The 15,886-nt window shown below is 41.1% G+C and overlaps 1 protein-coding gene across 5 annotated transcripts in view; it reads left to right on the top strand.

Moving 5' to 3' along the window:
- The window catches only part of PROM1 (prominin 1), a 111,297-nt gene that overhangs the window by 67,273 nt on the left and 28,138 nt on the right, over positions 1-15,886 (top strand). For all 5 annotated transcript variants that reach the window (XM_061192117.1, XM_061192114.1, XM_061192113.1 and 2 more), the window contains 6 exons: positions 595-715; positions 4,353-4,416; positions 5,309-5,398; positions 9,650-9,867; positions 12,033-12,107; positions 14,356-14,419. In XM_061192117.1, coding sequence (XP_061048100.1) covers positions 595-715; positions 4,353-4,416; positions 5,309-5,398; positions 9,650-9,867; positions 12,033-12,107; positions 14,356-14,419 — 632 coding nt within the window. The remainder of the gene's footprint in view (positions 1-594; positions 716-4,352; positions 4,417-5,308; positions 5,399-9,649; positions 9,868-12,032; positions 12,108-14,355; positions 14,420-15,886) is intronic.

Raw genomic sequence — 15,886 nt, 5'->3', positions numbered from 1 at the left:
TATATACTCTATGGCTTGCAGCTTATATAGTATTTTAATGCTAAAGTAATTCACGTTTCTTTTCAACCCGGACAATGCAGTAGCTAACAAAGACAATTAGATTAACCAAAAACATTAGAAAGCCCAAACCATTCTTATCATTTTAGTATCTTTCCTGACAGTCTTCTTGAGGGGAGCAGAGGTGTGCATGTAGTGTGTGTGTGTGTGTGTGCACGCCCTGCATGGAGAGTGTATACCTACATTCGCTTCTGTACAGAAGTGGGACTGTATTCCACACCCTGTCTTACAACCTTTGTAACTTCTATTTCCTGAACATTGTTCCATTTATAAGACTCATATTTAACAGAGCAACGTGTCTTGAATGGATATGTGTCTTCCCTGAGAAGACTGAGTCTTGTTCTGTGGCCCACATTTGGTGGTGGGTGGATTATGGGATGGAGGCAGGAAGCCTGTAGCAGTGGAGGGGCTGGGCTTGGAGAGGAGGGGTTCTCTGCACAGGAAGACCTTCCGCCTCCCCCCGGCTGTGGGCTGCTCCGCACCTGGCCACACGGCCATGGCTCTCACAGTAAATGCTCTCCTTTCCTTTTCCTGCAGCATTGGTATCATCTATGGTTTTGTGGCGAACCAACACATAAGGACTCACATTGAAAAGACTCGGAAATTGTCAGAAAGTAATTTCAACGACTTGAGAACTCTCCTGAATGCAACTCCAGGGGTAAGGACCACAATCTGTATGTCCCATGCTGCTTTGTGTTTGAGGCCTTTGGGAGTTCCTGTATATATTTGGAATCTTCTTTGGACCTTCTGGAAACCCTATAATCATTGTAGACAGGTGTTGTCTTTTAATTTTAAAGATAAAGGAATAAAGGCCTAGCAAGTGATTTTCAAAAGAGTACAAAGCATAATTTCAGAATTGGTGCTTTTATTTTATTGCATTTTACTTTATTTCTTTTCTTTTATTAAGGTATAACATATAATTATATTACTTATTATAAAAGTGCTTAACCATTTTAAAGGTCTCATGACTTTTTCAATTTTATTTATTTATTTTTGGCTGTGTTGGTCTTCATTGCTGCGCGCGGGCTTTCTCTAGTTGTAGCGAGCAGGGGCTACTTTCCGTTGCGGTGTGCGGGCTTCTCATTGCAGTGGCTTCTCTTGTTGCGGAGCATGGGCTCTAGGCGTGCGGGCTTCAGTAGTTGTGGCTCATGGGCTCAGTAGTTGTGGTGCACGGGCTTAGTTGCTCCGCAGCATGTGGGATATTCCTGGACCTGGGCTCGAACCCGTGTCCCCTGCATTGGCAGACAGATTCTTAACCACTGCGCCACCAGGGAAGCCCCATGACTTTTTTTAAAAAGAAATATCTTTGGTGCCACTGTCCTTTCTTTTTCACAATATCATTAACTCCCCGTCTTTTCCTTGAAGTTACTCTGGTAATGAAACCTTTCTGTTTTATAAAAACTTATTTGCTAATATCTGTATAGATGTGTAAAATTCCTTGGGAAGGAGAGACACACACACATACGCATGGAAGTTGTCTCTGGGGACAGGGTGACCTGAGGGCACCTTTTTTCTGTATCCCAGAAGCACATTGATGCTTTGCCTATTCAGAACATCTTTTTTAAAAACCTCTCAGCAGAGGGCTTCCCTGGTGGCGCAGTGGTTAGGAATCCGCCTGCCAATGCAGGGGACACGGGTTCGAGCCCTGGTCCAGGAAGATCCCACATGCCACAGAGCAACTAAGCCCATGCGCCACAACTTATGAGCCTGCCCTCTAGAGCCCATGAGTCACAGCTACTGAAGGCCGCAGGCCTAGAGCCCATGCTCTGCAACAAGAAGCCACCACAATGAGAAGCCCGCGCACCACAACGAAGAGTAGCCCCTGCTCGCTGCAACTAGAGAAAGCCCGCGTGCAGCAACGAAGACCCAACGCAACCAAAAATTAAATAAATAAATAAATAAAAACCTCTCAGCAGAAACCATCAAACATATGATGCTGAGCTAATGGGTACCAGCATGCAGAGAGAAGGATGCTATCCTATTAGATTCACTAAGAGCCTGCCAGAATCCATGGGCTTCCTTACACAGGGATGTGTTCTTACAGGTTTAATATATTCTAAAAAAATGCCAACACATTAAATATGGTACTAGTTTTTTAATATGTGGTTGGAACTAAAAATGCAAGGAGTGCAGGAATTTTTAATATTGAGATTATAGAAGCTAACTTTATTCAGCTTTATAGCCTGTGCAGAGAGGGAAATGCTTCATTTCCCCAGTTTGTGAGTAAAAATTCATAATATTTTTTACCTATCATTCTAAAGATGCCAAAGTAAAATCTGTTTCCTAAAAAGTTGGCAAAGTTAAACACATAGCAATCATGGCTGGTGAACTTTGGGATTGCTTTCATAATCTTGGAAAGAGACTAAAGTGTTATGGCTTTGGGGGAAACTTATCTAGTTCAAAATATATGAAAGAGCTCTAACAAGTCTATAAAAAATTGGGCAGAGAATGTCAATAATTGATTTACAGAGGAAATATAACTGGTCCCAAACATCATAAATTGTTTTTAATACATCTTTATTGGAGTATAATTGCTTCACAATGCCGTGTTAGTTTCTGTTGTACAACAAAGTGAATCAGCCATATGCATACATATATCCCCATATCCCCTCCCTCTTGAGCCTCCCTCCCACTCTCCCTATTCCACCCTTCTACGTCATCGCAAAGCACCGAGCTGATCTCCCTGTGCTATGCAGCTGCTTCCCACTAGCTAACTATTTTACAGTCGGTAGTGTATATATGTCGATACTACTCTCACTTCGCCCCAGCTTCCCCCTCCCCACTGTGTCCTCAAGTCCATTCGCTATGTCTACGTCTTTATTCCTGCTCTGCCACTAGGTTCATCAGTACCATTTTTTTTTTTTTAGATTCCATGTGTATGTGTTAGCATACGGTATTTGTTTTGCTCTTTCTGACTTACTTCACTCTGTATGACAGACTCTAGGTCCGTCCACCTCACTACAAATAACTCAATTTCGTTTCTTTTTACGGCTGAATAATATTCCATTGTATATATGTGCCACATCTTCTTTATCCATTCATCTGTCAGTAGACACTTAGGTTGCTTCCATGTCCTGGCGATTGTAAATAGAGCTGCAATGAACATTGTGGTACATGACTCTTTTTGAATTATGGTTTTCTCAGGGTATATGCCCAGTAGTGGGATTGCTGGGTCATATGGTAGTTCTATTTTTAGTTTTTTAAGGAACCTCCATACTGTTCTCCATAGCGACTGTATCAATTTACATTCCCACCAACAGCGCAGGAGGGTTCCCTTTTCTCCACACCCTCTCCAGCAATTATTGTTTGTAGACTTTTTGATGTTGACCATTGTGACTGGTGTGAGGTGATACCTCATTGTGGTTCTGATTTGCATTTCTCTAATGATTAGTGATGTTGAGCATCTTTTCACGTGTCTCTTGGCCATCTGTATGTCTTCTCTGGTGAAATGTCTATTTAGGTCTTCTGCCCATTTTTTAATAGGGTTGTTTTTTTTTGATATTGAGCTCCATGAGCTGTTTGTATATTTTGGAGATTAATCCTTTGTCCGTTGTTTCATTTGCAAGTTAACCTTAGTCTAGTAATTGGAGAAATGAACAATTAAAAATGCACATTTTCACTAAGAAGATGGGCAAGAGTTATTTTATTTAAAAGTGGTAACACCCAGTGTTGCAGAGGGTGTGGGGAAGCAGACCCACAAAGACACAGTAGGCAGAAGGGTGAGTGGCCCCAGCAGAGGTCAGTAATAGCTGCTAAGTAAAATGATCCTAGGGTGGTAGATTTCACACGGCGTCAAATTCTCTGCAGTTCCTCCTTTCAAGAGGTGGATCTGTTTTCCATCCCCTCAAATCTTGGATGTGTCTGTGACCTGCTTTGACCAAACGAATGAAGTAGACGTGACCTTGTGCTAGTTTTGACCTTAGGCTTCCAAAGGCCTTGCAGTGTCTACTCTTGTCCTCTTGCTAGAGGGACCACTACGTGAAAACACCCAGGCTGGCCGCTTGGGAGGAGAGACCACATAGAGAGAGGGATCCATTTGTCCCCAGCCAAGCCAGCGCCAACCAGGAGATCGGCATAGCCAATCCACAGAATCATGAGAAATAAGAAATCATATTTCTTAAGCCAATAAGAAGTCTGAGCATCCAAAAAATAGAAATATCTCTAAGAACCTGCTTTCTTTTAAAAAACACTCTGATTCAGGATAATTTTCATATGTTAAATCTCTTTTTATTGTGGCTTGGGAAACCTCCAGAAGAAGTGGTTTCATGTAATCTTTTTTTTTTTTTTTTTTTAAGCAAATCGACTATGTACTGGACCAGTATACCACCACAAAGGCAAGGGCATTCTCAGATCTGGACAGTGAGTAAAATTGAACGTTGCCTCAAATGTGTTTGTTTTGGCGAGAAGATGCTATGGCCATCTCCCATAAAACATGGACTAAGAAATGTAGTATGCTGTTTCTGCAATTTCTGCGTGAACAAAGGGGGAAAGCAGAACAGTAATTCCCTAGCATTATTGACAACGTGTAGTTTGTTACTCAGCCATTAAAGCCTAGCATTTATTATAAAATTGCTTCTGCTTTCCTGCAGTCACAGGCACCTGTTCTTCACTCCCCACGCGAGAGAAGAATTGGGTCTCTGTCCGATCTGCTGTTAAAGACAGATATGGGCCCCTCGGAGAAGCCAGTGGCTTCAGGAATTAGAGGGGTGGGTGGTGCTGGTCCCCACATGCTCAGTGGTTAGCAACCAGGGGCTGTTGCCCTCAAGACGACATCTGGCAACATCTGGAGGCATTTTCAGTGTCCCGGTTGGGTCCCATCCTTTGGCAGAGGCCAGGGATGTGGCTAAAAACCCTGCAACGCACAGGGCAGGTCCCACAGGAAAGACGGATCCGGCCCCCGACGTCGATGGAGCCCGGGTTCAGAAACCCTGGTCCAGCTGGAGAGGTTAGGGACACCTGCAGCCGTGAATCAAGGTGATAAGGTGAACCTATTCCTAGTACAAAGAAACCCCGAGTCTGCGGTGGTTAAGTTTTCACGGGGGGCGCAGCTGGTGTGAGGGCTTGGAAGTGTGCCAAGAAATCTCCGCCCGAGAGTCCATGGCCATACGGGGTGTGGAGTGAAAAGTGGGATTTCACGTCGGGAGAGACTAAACCAGGCAACGAAATCGGCATCGGGAAGAGACTGAGAGGTAAGAGGAGACTAAAGAAAGAGACCCCACCCTCACTGTCCCTTATGCTTCTTGGAATGTAGATATTAAGTTGTTGCTGGGAGGCGGAATTTTCGAACAGCTCAAACCTAGAGTGGTCCCTGTGCTGGATGACATCAAGGCCATGGCAGAAGGTAAGCACTGTGGCAGCAGGACCAAGACAGCCTCCACCCAGAATGCTCAGCCTCCGAGGCTCCCTCGCCCTTTTCTCGTTTTCCCTGAGGGTCAGCTGGGGCAGAGCCACAGTCTGTCCTTCCTTCCTTCCTCCCTCCCTCCCTTTCTCTCTTCCATCCTTCCCACCTCCCTTCCCTCCTTCCTTTTTCCCTTCCCTCCTCCCTCCCTCCCTTTCTTTCCTTCCTTTCTTCCACACCTGGCCCCTGCCTATCTTTCCAGTCTCTTCCACCAGCACCCCACTTTCCATTCCAGCTGTGACTCTCAGTGTTCATTCTGATGTAAGTCCCCAAAGGTGTCATTCTTCCCCAGACCCTGTACTGCACAGGCTTCCTCTGCCTGAAATGCCACAGAACCTTCTTCATCTAACACACATATTAGAAAATTGTGTTCCTAGAATGTGTATTTAGCCTTGACAAAGACTGAAGTTTAAAACAGCAAGGCTTGTCTTTAGAATGAGTCTTACCCCTATGGTTGAATCATAGTCAATCACAGCAGAGGTTCAGTGGTACCTGAATAAAGGAAAATAGATGGAGGAAAAAAGAAAACAAACAAAAAAATAAGTTTTCTTGCTTTTGTCCTTACTGGGATATTGTTAGTGTACAACAGTTGTCCGAAGTTCACAACAAATACACTTAAGCTCAATTGAAATAAATCTTCAGCCAGTGGTTAATTTTGGTTCTAAACATTAGCCATATTTCTGACGGAAGGAGATGGGTTGGGGAGGGGTCCTTCCTTCCTTCCTTCCCCTCATGGTGAGGAAATGAGGCCTCCTGCCAACTGTGTTATTGACCGAGGAAGCTGATCGTCCAGCCCCAGTCAGTCCTCAGATGAACGCAGCCCCTGCTGCCAGCTTGACTGCAACCTCAGGAGAGATCCTGAGCTCAACCACTCAGCTAAGCCAGTCCCAGATTTCTGACCCTCACATACTGTGTGAGATAGTAAACCTTTGTAGTTGTAAGCTGCTGACACAAAAATGGTAACACAATGGACTAATAAGGGGCATTGTTTTAGATAAAGAGCTCAGTGTCCAAGGAGTGTAACCTCTTATTCCTGTTAATTAGTACATTTTCTTAAAACTGAGTGTTACATTTCTTTCCTCCAATAACCCCATTTACGACACAAAATGAACTCTTTGTCATCATGGCTGACAGATGGCCCCCAAACCGTGTGTTATTGTCCTTTATTGAAAATTAAATGGCATTAGTCATAAAATGACACCCTACATAAGTAGGGTGTCAGGTTGAAATATCAAAATACTAAAAAAGTGAATTTGCAATGGAGCAACATGTGCTTGTTTATTAAGCCCATTAACTAATAGTATGTAGTGGAGGGTCTGATAACTACCGTAATTTCAAAGTAGTGATGAGCAGACACAATACTGCCAGATATCAGCAAACACTGAATATTAAATGAAAATATTTCTGATTTCTTCAGTGACAGAGGCACTGAAACAGAGGCAACACAGCACAAGTGTAACTTTGAAAGAACAGTTAGGAATCTGGAGTTCAAGAGCTGGTGTGACCACAGAATGATGCCAGGCATCTCTGCACCCCAGATCCCTCTCAAGTCAGTTCATTGGAGTAGTGGTCGGCCAAGATCCCTTCCAGCTCCCAAATTATGTGAAGATAAATGCTGTGCAAAATGGTGCAACGTGGTTGGCATGTACCTTTACTTTTTGCCTCATGGTTTGCCCAGTTTTTAATGTTTGCATTACAATTCTAGCTGGATTAAAGTCGATTAAAACAGATTTTTTTTTTCTTTTCAGTGCTTCCTGTATTATTGAAGTGTTTTATATATTATATATATATATATATATATATATATATATATATTCTTTTTTTTTAAAGCCAGCCTGAATAAGTTAAACTTTAGCCTCTGATGTTGCCAGAGTTTCTTAAAATGTACTCAATAAACTGCTTTGGCAAGTTTTTTGCTAAAAATCCTTTGCAACCTTATGTGTCTGGTGGCCTTTGGAGAAAGCAGAAACATGCAAATGGATTTGTGCAAATCATATTTGAGCTGCAGGCCAGGACCTATAAAGGAAATGTTCTATGAACTAGTAAAATGTTAATTAGCTAAAATTGAGAATTTAAAATATCTTTCCACTGACTCCAGATGCATAATATATGTGATCTTGGTAGGCTTGGAATGACCCCCAGAGTTATAACCCAGTAGACATTTTATAAAATGCTTTGAAGCCTTTGGAAAATAAAAAAAATTATTACTTCTGAGTCCTTCTTGGGACATGACAGCGTAGCACCCATAACCTAGAATGTCTACTCACAGTGCCTAAATGGACACATGTTTTCTGGGCCATCAACTTGTTTTATCATCCATCGTTCTTTGTTGTTGCTGTTGTTTGTTTGTTTCTTGCCTTAAAATAACTCATCTTGAAGTCAAAGTGGAAAAGGCAATGAGAGGTAAACCACAGAACATTAAAATGTGAGGTGTGTGATGTGAGTTATATTTTGCAGTGCTCTTTTGCATTCTGTTGTGTGTTTCTAGTTGCAGCTGTGTTCTTTGATTCTTGTTTCCCCGTGGCAGATATTTATTGAGCCTCTAATATGAGCTGGGTACTAGCTCCATGCTTTGCTGATAATCCTGGGAGGTAGGTGGAAAAGATGAGAAACTGAGGTCCAGAGTGACTCTTTGATAAAATCTTTGTTATTATTATTATTATTATTATTATTATTATTATCTCAAATACTGTTCAGATAGTAGTTCTTCTGCTACCTTGCTATAGCACCTTTGGCAAACTCTTTCACCTCTCGGGACCTCAGTTTACTCATCTGTAAATTAGGAGGCTGGTTGAGTCATCTCCTGGTTACTAGGGGAATCTGTGATTCTAGGCTGTGCCTTAGCAGGTTTGCTCTTAGGAGATGGCATTGCCCATGTCATCCAAGATGGCACCCCCAACCTAGTTTTGATGATTTACTCTGAGACCTGGGGAGGCTTCCAGGATTGGACTGTATGACCCTTCATCCCCAATTCTATCACCTTATCTGAATAGAAAATCTTGGAGTCTGCTTCAAACAATCTTTTCTCTTGAATTTTGGTCCGATCCTGGAAGGTAGTAGAAGAACTGGGGTGAGCCCTCATAATACTTTCGGCAAGAGACCACGACACCAAAGCATTAAAGTGTGTGTGTGTGTGTGTGTGTGTGTGTGTGTGGCTTTAGAACCAAGTTTTATGTGGTTGCCAGGGAAAATTGGGAAAACCAGTTTTTAAGGGCATTTACACTTTCCTAGCAACATGCAGTTGTGGCCTGATGCCCTGACATCTGTTCTGTGAGCCCGGAAGACTTATTTGCTTAGAAGAAAATCAGTACCCTCTAATTTAAGTTTCACATCTTTTACTGCTGTGATTTTAAGTCGCTGTAGAAAAGAGTTGTATTTTGCTACCTCCCAAGTCATGAATATGGATTTCTATACCCCAGAGAAATCAAGATAGCAAACAATTTTTAGGGATCACCTAGTATAAGGATGCGTCCTAGGCTGTGGGACTTCCAAAATAAAACAGGTGGACTCACTGCTGTTGAGGAATTTCAATTTGACCATTCTAATCCCCACATTTTGTGATGAACATGGTGGTGGTTTCACCATTTTTCAGATGAAGACATTGCCAAAGAATGTTCAGGAATCGACTTCTGGTTACACAGCAAGTAGCGAAGTTGGGATCTGTACCTAGACTCGCCTGAATCCAAATCTGTGATCTTAACCATCGCTATGTCTACTTCCAGCTCTTTGAATATCTATCACTAAATTCCTTCTGGGTGTGATCAGTTTTTATGTGAATTAAAACTGCTTGGGATTGAAGATGCTGGCCTGTCTGGGCTGACCTCTCCAAAGCTAGGCAAGGCTAGGGCGGTGACATCTTTTCCTGTGGCTTCTGCTCCAATGCTAGCCAGTTAATGCTGTGCCCATGAGTCCCGGTCACATTCCTAGGTTGGTACTCACCTCTGCGTATTTGAAAGAGCCCCCAGGTAGGAAAGCTGAGTCGGTTGGAGTAGCTGGCAGAGGCAGAGGAGGCCATCAATGTCCCTTTATTCCCCTTTCAGACTGCCCCTCACAGCAGGCTCCTCTGGTTGCCTTCCAGTGTCATTTACAAGTTTATCGCAAGTTCCTTTAGGGTACTTTTGTAGATGAGAAGGGATTTTTCCATTTGCCAGCCCAGTGGGTGCCTCTGTTCTGAAGCAGGCTGTGTTCCTACAGAAATCCAAGAGACCAGAGAAACCCTGGTCGAAGTGAACAGTATCTTAACGGACATGAGACAGTTATCTGCAAATCTTAGCAACAGCCTGAGTAACGTTAAAAGGAACCTGGAGCAAGCACTCAATGACCCCATGTGCTCTGTGCATCCGGTAATGACCACTTGCAGCAACATTATGAACTCTCTAAGCCTTCTGGATGGCAGCATCGATTTTGATCAGGTGAGGAAGGTAACCTGGCTCCAGGGCAGTGTCATTGGGACAGCTGGGGAGGGCTAAGCATGGGCTCACCCATCAGGTGCCCAGTGGCTGGGGGTCTCTGTCAGCCTTCCTGGTTATTTAGCCGCCATGTTGGAACGGCTGCAGGAGGAGAGAAGGAATAATGGGAAATACTCCTTGAGAGTTCTCTGCCATCAATTTGATGAAATATATTAGAATGAATTTAGCTTTTTTTTGTTCAGATTCTTCTTTTTTTAATTTTTATTTTATTTTGACAGTTTCAATGTGCATTTTATAAGATATTGGCTATATTCCCTGTGTTGTACATGTATCCTTGTAGCTCATTTTATCCATAATAGTTGTACCTCTTAATCCCCAGCCCTGATATTGCCCCTCCCCGCTCCCCACTGGGAACCACTAGTTTGTTCTCTGTATCTGTGATGAATTCAGCTTTAAAAAGGAAAAAGGAAGCAGAAGGCATTTTTGTAGACCTTTAAAAATTAAAATATATTTTTAAATGATATGCCTAGTATATTAACCACAGGTGCCTAAATATAAGGTAATTTCTCACATTCCCAAAGAGAAGATTAGAAAAAAAAGAATTTGGAGCAACTTGAATATATAAAGTTCTGGGATGTAGATAAAATAATCATGTCTACTCATGGTTTTTAATGTATCAATATAGTGATATGTATACATCGCACTTTATATAAAACAATATTTTAATATAGCTAGATTTTTCTGACTTTCACATTTCATGAATCAATTTTATTCAAACACTTCACATTCAACATCTGTGTTGAATCTACTACAATCACTTTTGTTGTCATTGAACAGTTTTTCAGAGTGTAGGACTTATACTTGCATTTAAATTGTTTGAAATCGAGTTCTTTTTGGGGTAACTTTTTTTTTTAACATCTTTATTGGAGTATAATTGCTTTACAATGGTATGTTACTTTCTGCTGTATAACAAAGTGAATCAGCTATACATAAACATATATCCCCATATCTCCTCCCTCTTGCGTCCCCCTTTTGCGTCTTTTAATTTTGATGGGCTTTTAAAACATGCAGAAGATCTGCAAGATTGGTGTACAAGGAAACCCTGTTTACATCTTTTACCCAGATTCACCAGTTGTCAGTACTTTGCTCCATTTGCTTAATGGTATTATTTTATCCATTTATCTATGTATCTATCATCTATTCATACTATTGTATATATGCGTACAATATTATGCATTTTGTTCTTTTCTCAATCATTTGGAGGTAAGTTGCAGACATTATGCCCTTTTACCCTTAAATATTTCAGTGCACTTCCTAACTTTACATAACCATTATGATTACCAAAATTAGGACATATGACATTGACCCAATACCACCGTCTAATCCACAGTTTATATTCAAATTTTGCCGATTTTTCTAAAAAATGCTCTTTAAAACTTTTTTTTTTCCTTTCTCCAGTTTAAGGTCCAGTCTAGAGTACACATTGTCTTTAGTTGTCATGTGTCTTTAGTTCCTTTAATCTGGAACAGTTTCTCAATCTTTTTTCTTTGGTGACATTGACATTTTTTAAGACTGTAGGCCATTTATTTTATAGAATGACCTTCGATTTAGGTTTGTCTGATGTTCCCTCGTGATTCGATTTGAGTTATGCCTATTTATCAGGGATTTCACAAAAGTGATGTTGTGTCCTTCTTGATACATTGTGTCAGGAGGCCCATGATATTTGTCCCAGAATTGGTAAGAGATAGAACACTTTAAATCCATGTATAACACTATAAATGAAAAATTTATTCCAGACCACTTACCAATATAACCACTATTACTTTTAAACATGTTTTTTAAAAGGTTGTTTACAACTGTATTCAACAATATTCAGTACCTGAAATTGTGAGATCACACATATTCAATCTGTGTTAAATTTCTTGCCCTTATTTTTAGCTGACTGCAATAAGAGACCTTCAAACATCTAAAATTAGTGCTTGTAGAGTCCATTCCAAGCTAATGTGTCTTCCTCCAACAATACAATATTGTTCAAAGGAAACTTAGATCACACCCTATAATATAGAGACTTCAGGACTTGGATTTAAGATGATTCCCTTTTTTATGACAAATAATTTGGGGGGCGGGTAATCACCTTGCTTTATATATCTTGTTTTATAAAATTTCAGCTCCCATCTTTGGATGAACAAATTGGTAACCTTAATGATATTCTTCAAACAAATTTGTCCAGCCTAGTCCAAAAGGTATGTTTTTTGGAAAAAAAATACAGTAGATTATTTTGAAGAATAGAATAGTACATGAGGAAATAGGTAACAGCAAAAAAGCAGTGAAATTCTGGACAGGAGTTGCCAAGAAGGGTGATAGATGTTATCCTCCAGGTAATTTTGTTCATTCCAATTCAAGAATTTTTTATTATGCATCTATTGTATGCAAAGCACCTTGCTAGGAGCATAAGAGATAAAAAGAAAAACATGATCTCATCTTCCTGGGGCTCAGAATTGGATGGGTATAGTGTTGGACCCCATGCTGATTCTGACACAAGATGCTCTCCCACTCTGCTGGTGAGTCAGCCATGTTGATTTTGTTTCTTCCCATTTCTGCTCCTGTGCAGAGGCTGTATGCTCTGCCTGGCACTCTCTTCTTTCTCTCTCTCCTTTGTCCAACTTCTTGGGCTACTAGGGACTAGTTACTTTAAGCTTTATATATCACTTTCTTAACGAGGCCTTCCCTGGGCATCTTGACCAGATCAAAACCTTTTTTAATACATTCTTACAGCATTGCAAATATTCTTGTTAAGTTCCTCACGACTGTGATTATTGCTTTCATGTCTTGATTGTGCCACAAGACTGTAAATCCTAAAACAAGCAGGGGTCACATTGGTCTAGAATACTGTGATTTCCCCAATAGCCTAAAAGGAAAAGAATAGCTTTATTCTTGACTCTGTCTTTTAGCATGGGTATAAAAAAGTCATCAAATATCTATTAAACATTCATCTACATATACTAACAAAGGAAGTGTCCCCTTAAACAAGTCATTGAAAACTCTTGGTCTTTGCACTCTGATGTCACCTCATTTGTCAAATGAGGGAATTGAACCAGGAGATCTGTAAGTCCTCTTCCAGCGATTAAACCTCTTATGATGGGTGACCTCCCCAAGTCCAAACACAGATAAATGAAGAGGGGTCAGTTGTACCAAACCAACACAAGCACCAGTGTGCTGGGTGTGTTAGTTGCCTTTGAGGAAACAGAAGTCATGAATGTTCTTTTTATGGCATTGATGTTGCTAAGCTAAAGTGGAAACTTGTTGGCACCATAAATCTTATAAACTTTGTAACTTAGATTGGACTGCTATAAAAGAATATCATAGAGTAGGTGGTATATAAACAACAGAAATTTATCTCTCACACTTCTGGTGGCTCAAAGTCCAAGATCAGTTTGCCAGCAGGGTTGGGTTTTGATGAGGACACTTTCCAGGTTGCAGACAGCCTTTTTCTCATTGTATCCTCGCAGGGTGAAGAGAGCTCTCTGGGGTCCCTTTTAAGAGGGCACTAATCCCGTTCATGCGGGCTCCAACCTCATGACTTAACAACCTTCCCAAGGCCCTACCTCCTAATAACATCACACTGGGGATTAGGATTTCAACATATGCATTTTGGGGAGATAGACATTTGGTTCATAAGAGGTTGTAATCACTTCAGTGTTCCCTAGCAGATGTCTAAATATGCTAGCAGACAGTGAGAAACACAAATTAAGCCCCTTCCAGAGGAAAGGCTGTGCTGATTAGTTGAGTTGCTTGGAAATAATGACATTTTCCTGTCATGGATTTAGCTCCAAAGTGATATAGCTTGGCATGGCTGTTTGGGTTTTCGTTTTAGCCTCACTACAATTTGTATCCTTTCTAAGTTGTGTTTTAGAACGTTACTATTTTCTATGAGACTAGATCTCCAATTTTATTGTGTAATTGCGTTGGAAAGTAAGATTCTACTTTTAGAAATTCACTTTATAGCCACACGTGGTACATTGTACAGATTAGGGTTTCTTAACCTCAGCACGATTTGGGCTGGATAATTCCTTGTGGTGGGGCCTGTGCACTGCTGGATATTTAGTAGCACCCCGCCCCGTGCCCACACAGTGCCAAGAGCACCCGCACAACTGTGATAACCAAAACGTCTCCAGACATTGCCAGACATCTCCTGGGGGACAAAATTGCCCCCAGTTGAGAAACACTGGTATAAATACATGGAAGCTTTTAACATGAGTTAAAAGTTAAAAACTCTTAACATGATCTTCAACAGATACAATTTAAAGCAAGTCCTCACTAAAAGGGAGTTTTTTTCTAGACTTTTAATGACTGTATCATGATCCTTTCGGCCTTAAGATGAAGGTTACATTTTAGTATTGCTTCTCTGCTCCATTCTAAGCTTACCATGAATACTAGTGAACTGCGCTTCTACTTACACTGTATATCCATTGATTTTGAATTATTTTTTAGGGCTATAAATCTTTTAATGCTATACCTGGGATAGTGCAAAATGAAACCGTGAACGTCGTATCAGGTGAGATTCCCAAATGGAAGTAATTGTGTATCTCTTCTTGTTAAGAATTGGCTGGTTAGTACAAAGAAATGTATTGTTAAGAATTGTTCTTTTTCCCTCTTAAAAAATGTATTGTCTCACTAAAACCTTAAAAACTAAATGAATATTTCAATTGTGCTACCTTCACCAACTGATGTCGATTTAAAAAGATAATAATTCTATTAAACGCTGACTACCATCCTCCTGTGGCTGGAAGCTGCAGGGCCAAGGGCCACACTGTGATGACAGCCTTCATCAAGAGCTATCAGAGCTGACAACAGCCATAGTTTATGATTTGGAAGGTCACATTTTGATTGTTCTCACTGTGAATTTATTTTATTTTCTAAACAAACTTAAAATTGATTTTTTAGAAAGAATACTCTGTCTAGGGACTTACTTTGTCTCTTTAGGAAAATGTTCATCTGCCTCGGAGGCTGATGTAATGCTACTTTAGGGTCTTAAGCTTGCTTACAATTTTGGAGAGACAGAACTGAAGTCTGTCAGTTGGGAGAGTTCCACTGGTCTCAAATGACCGAATCACGTTGAATTCAGGTTATGGTATCTGGGGTGAATGTACAGAGAAAGAATGCAGTATAAACAGTTCTTTATGCAGGAATGGGAAGAAACCTGGGTTGTTTGCTAAGGGAAGACATCTCTGAAGCTATGTAAGACTATCTTCTCTCTCTCTCATTTTTAAAATCATCTCAGGGCTTCTTTTTATCTATTGACTGAGTGGTTTTAAAATGTTGTGTTAGAGGTATTTGATTTCTTTTTTTCCCCTAATATTGTTCTTTCAACCCATTAAGACTTTGGGTAAAAAGGGTTTTATCCTACTACATAGTGCTTTGGATGTTTTGTGGGTTCCCTTCTGATTTAAAATATTAAGATATTCAGAACAGAGTTCACGCTTTCCTATGCTAGCATCTGAGGGCTAACCCATGCTGTACATCTGATAGCCACCTGCTTACTAATCTCTGTGTTTACTTTTCTTGTTTCTCCTTTCTGGACCTCTTCTGCCAATACGTGCAGCCCTCCCTTGTAAGTCTGGCCAAGTGAGGCTTGCAGTTCGTGTGAGCGAGGCCGGGTGTACACACTGTCATCACATAAACACGAGCCAGAGTTTTCCTGAATCTAAGCAAGTGCCACTCCATCAGACTGAAGACCAAGCGCTGGTTTTTATGCCTTTCCAAAACCAATAACCCTTACCTCCCATGTTTTGGGCATTAGGAGCTATCAGAGCTGACAACAGCCATAGTTTATGATATCTACCCTGCACACATATTTTGAGTGCCTGCTGTGTGCCAGGCACTGCTGGGCTCTGGGGATGGTAGATAAAGAAGGCACGACCCCCGCCTACCCTTCAGCTGGGCGTGGATACAGATGCCCTTTATCACCCTCTGGGAACCTGGTGAGGTGTGTGCAAGGGATCCGAGGTGGGGAGAGGGTAGC

Source organism: Eubalaena glacialis, chromosome 5 (genome assembly GCF_028564815.1).
Source record: "Eubalaena glacialis isolate mEubGla1 chromosome 5, mEubGla1.1.hap2.+ XY, whole genome shotgun sequence".
NCBI lineage: Eukaryota > Metazoa > Chordata > Mammalia > Artiodactyla > Balaenidae > Eubalaena > Eubalaena glacialis.
Note: the sequence above shows the minus strand (reverse complement) of the source record. Positions and strands in the feature narration are given on the sequence as shown.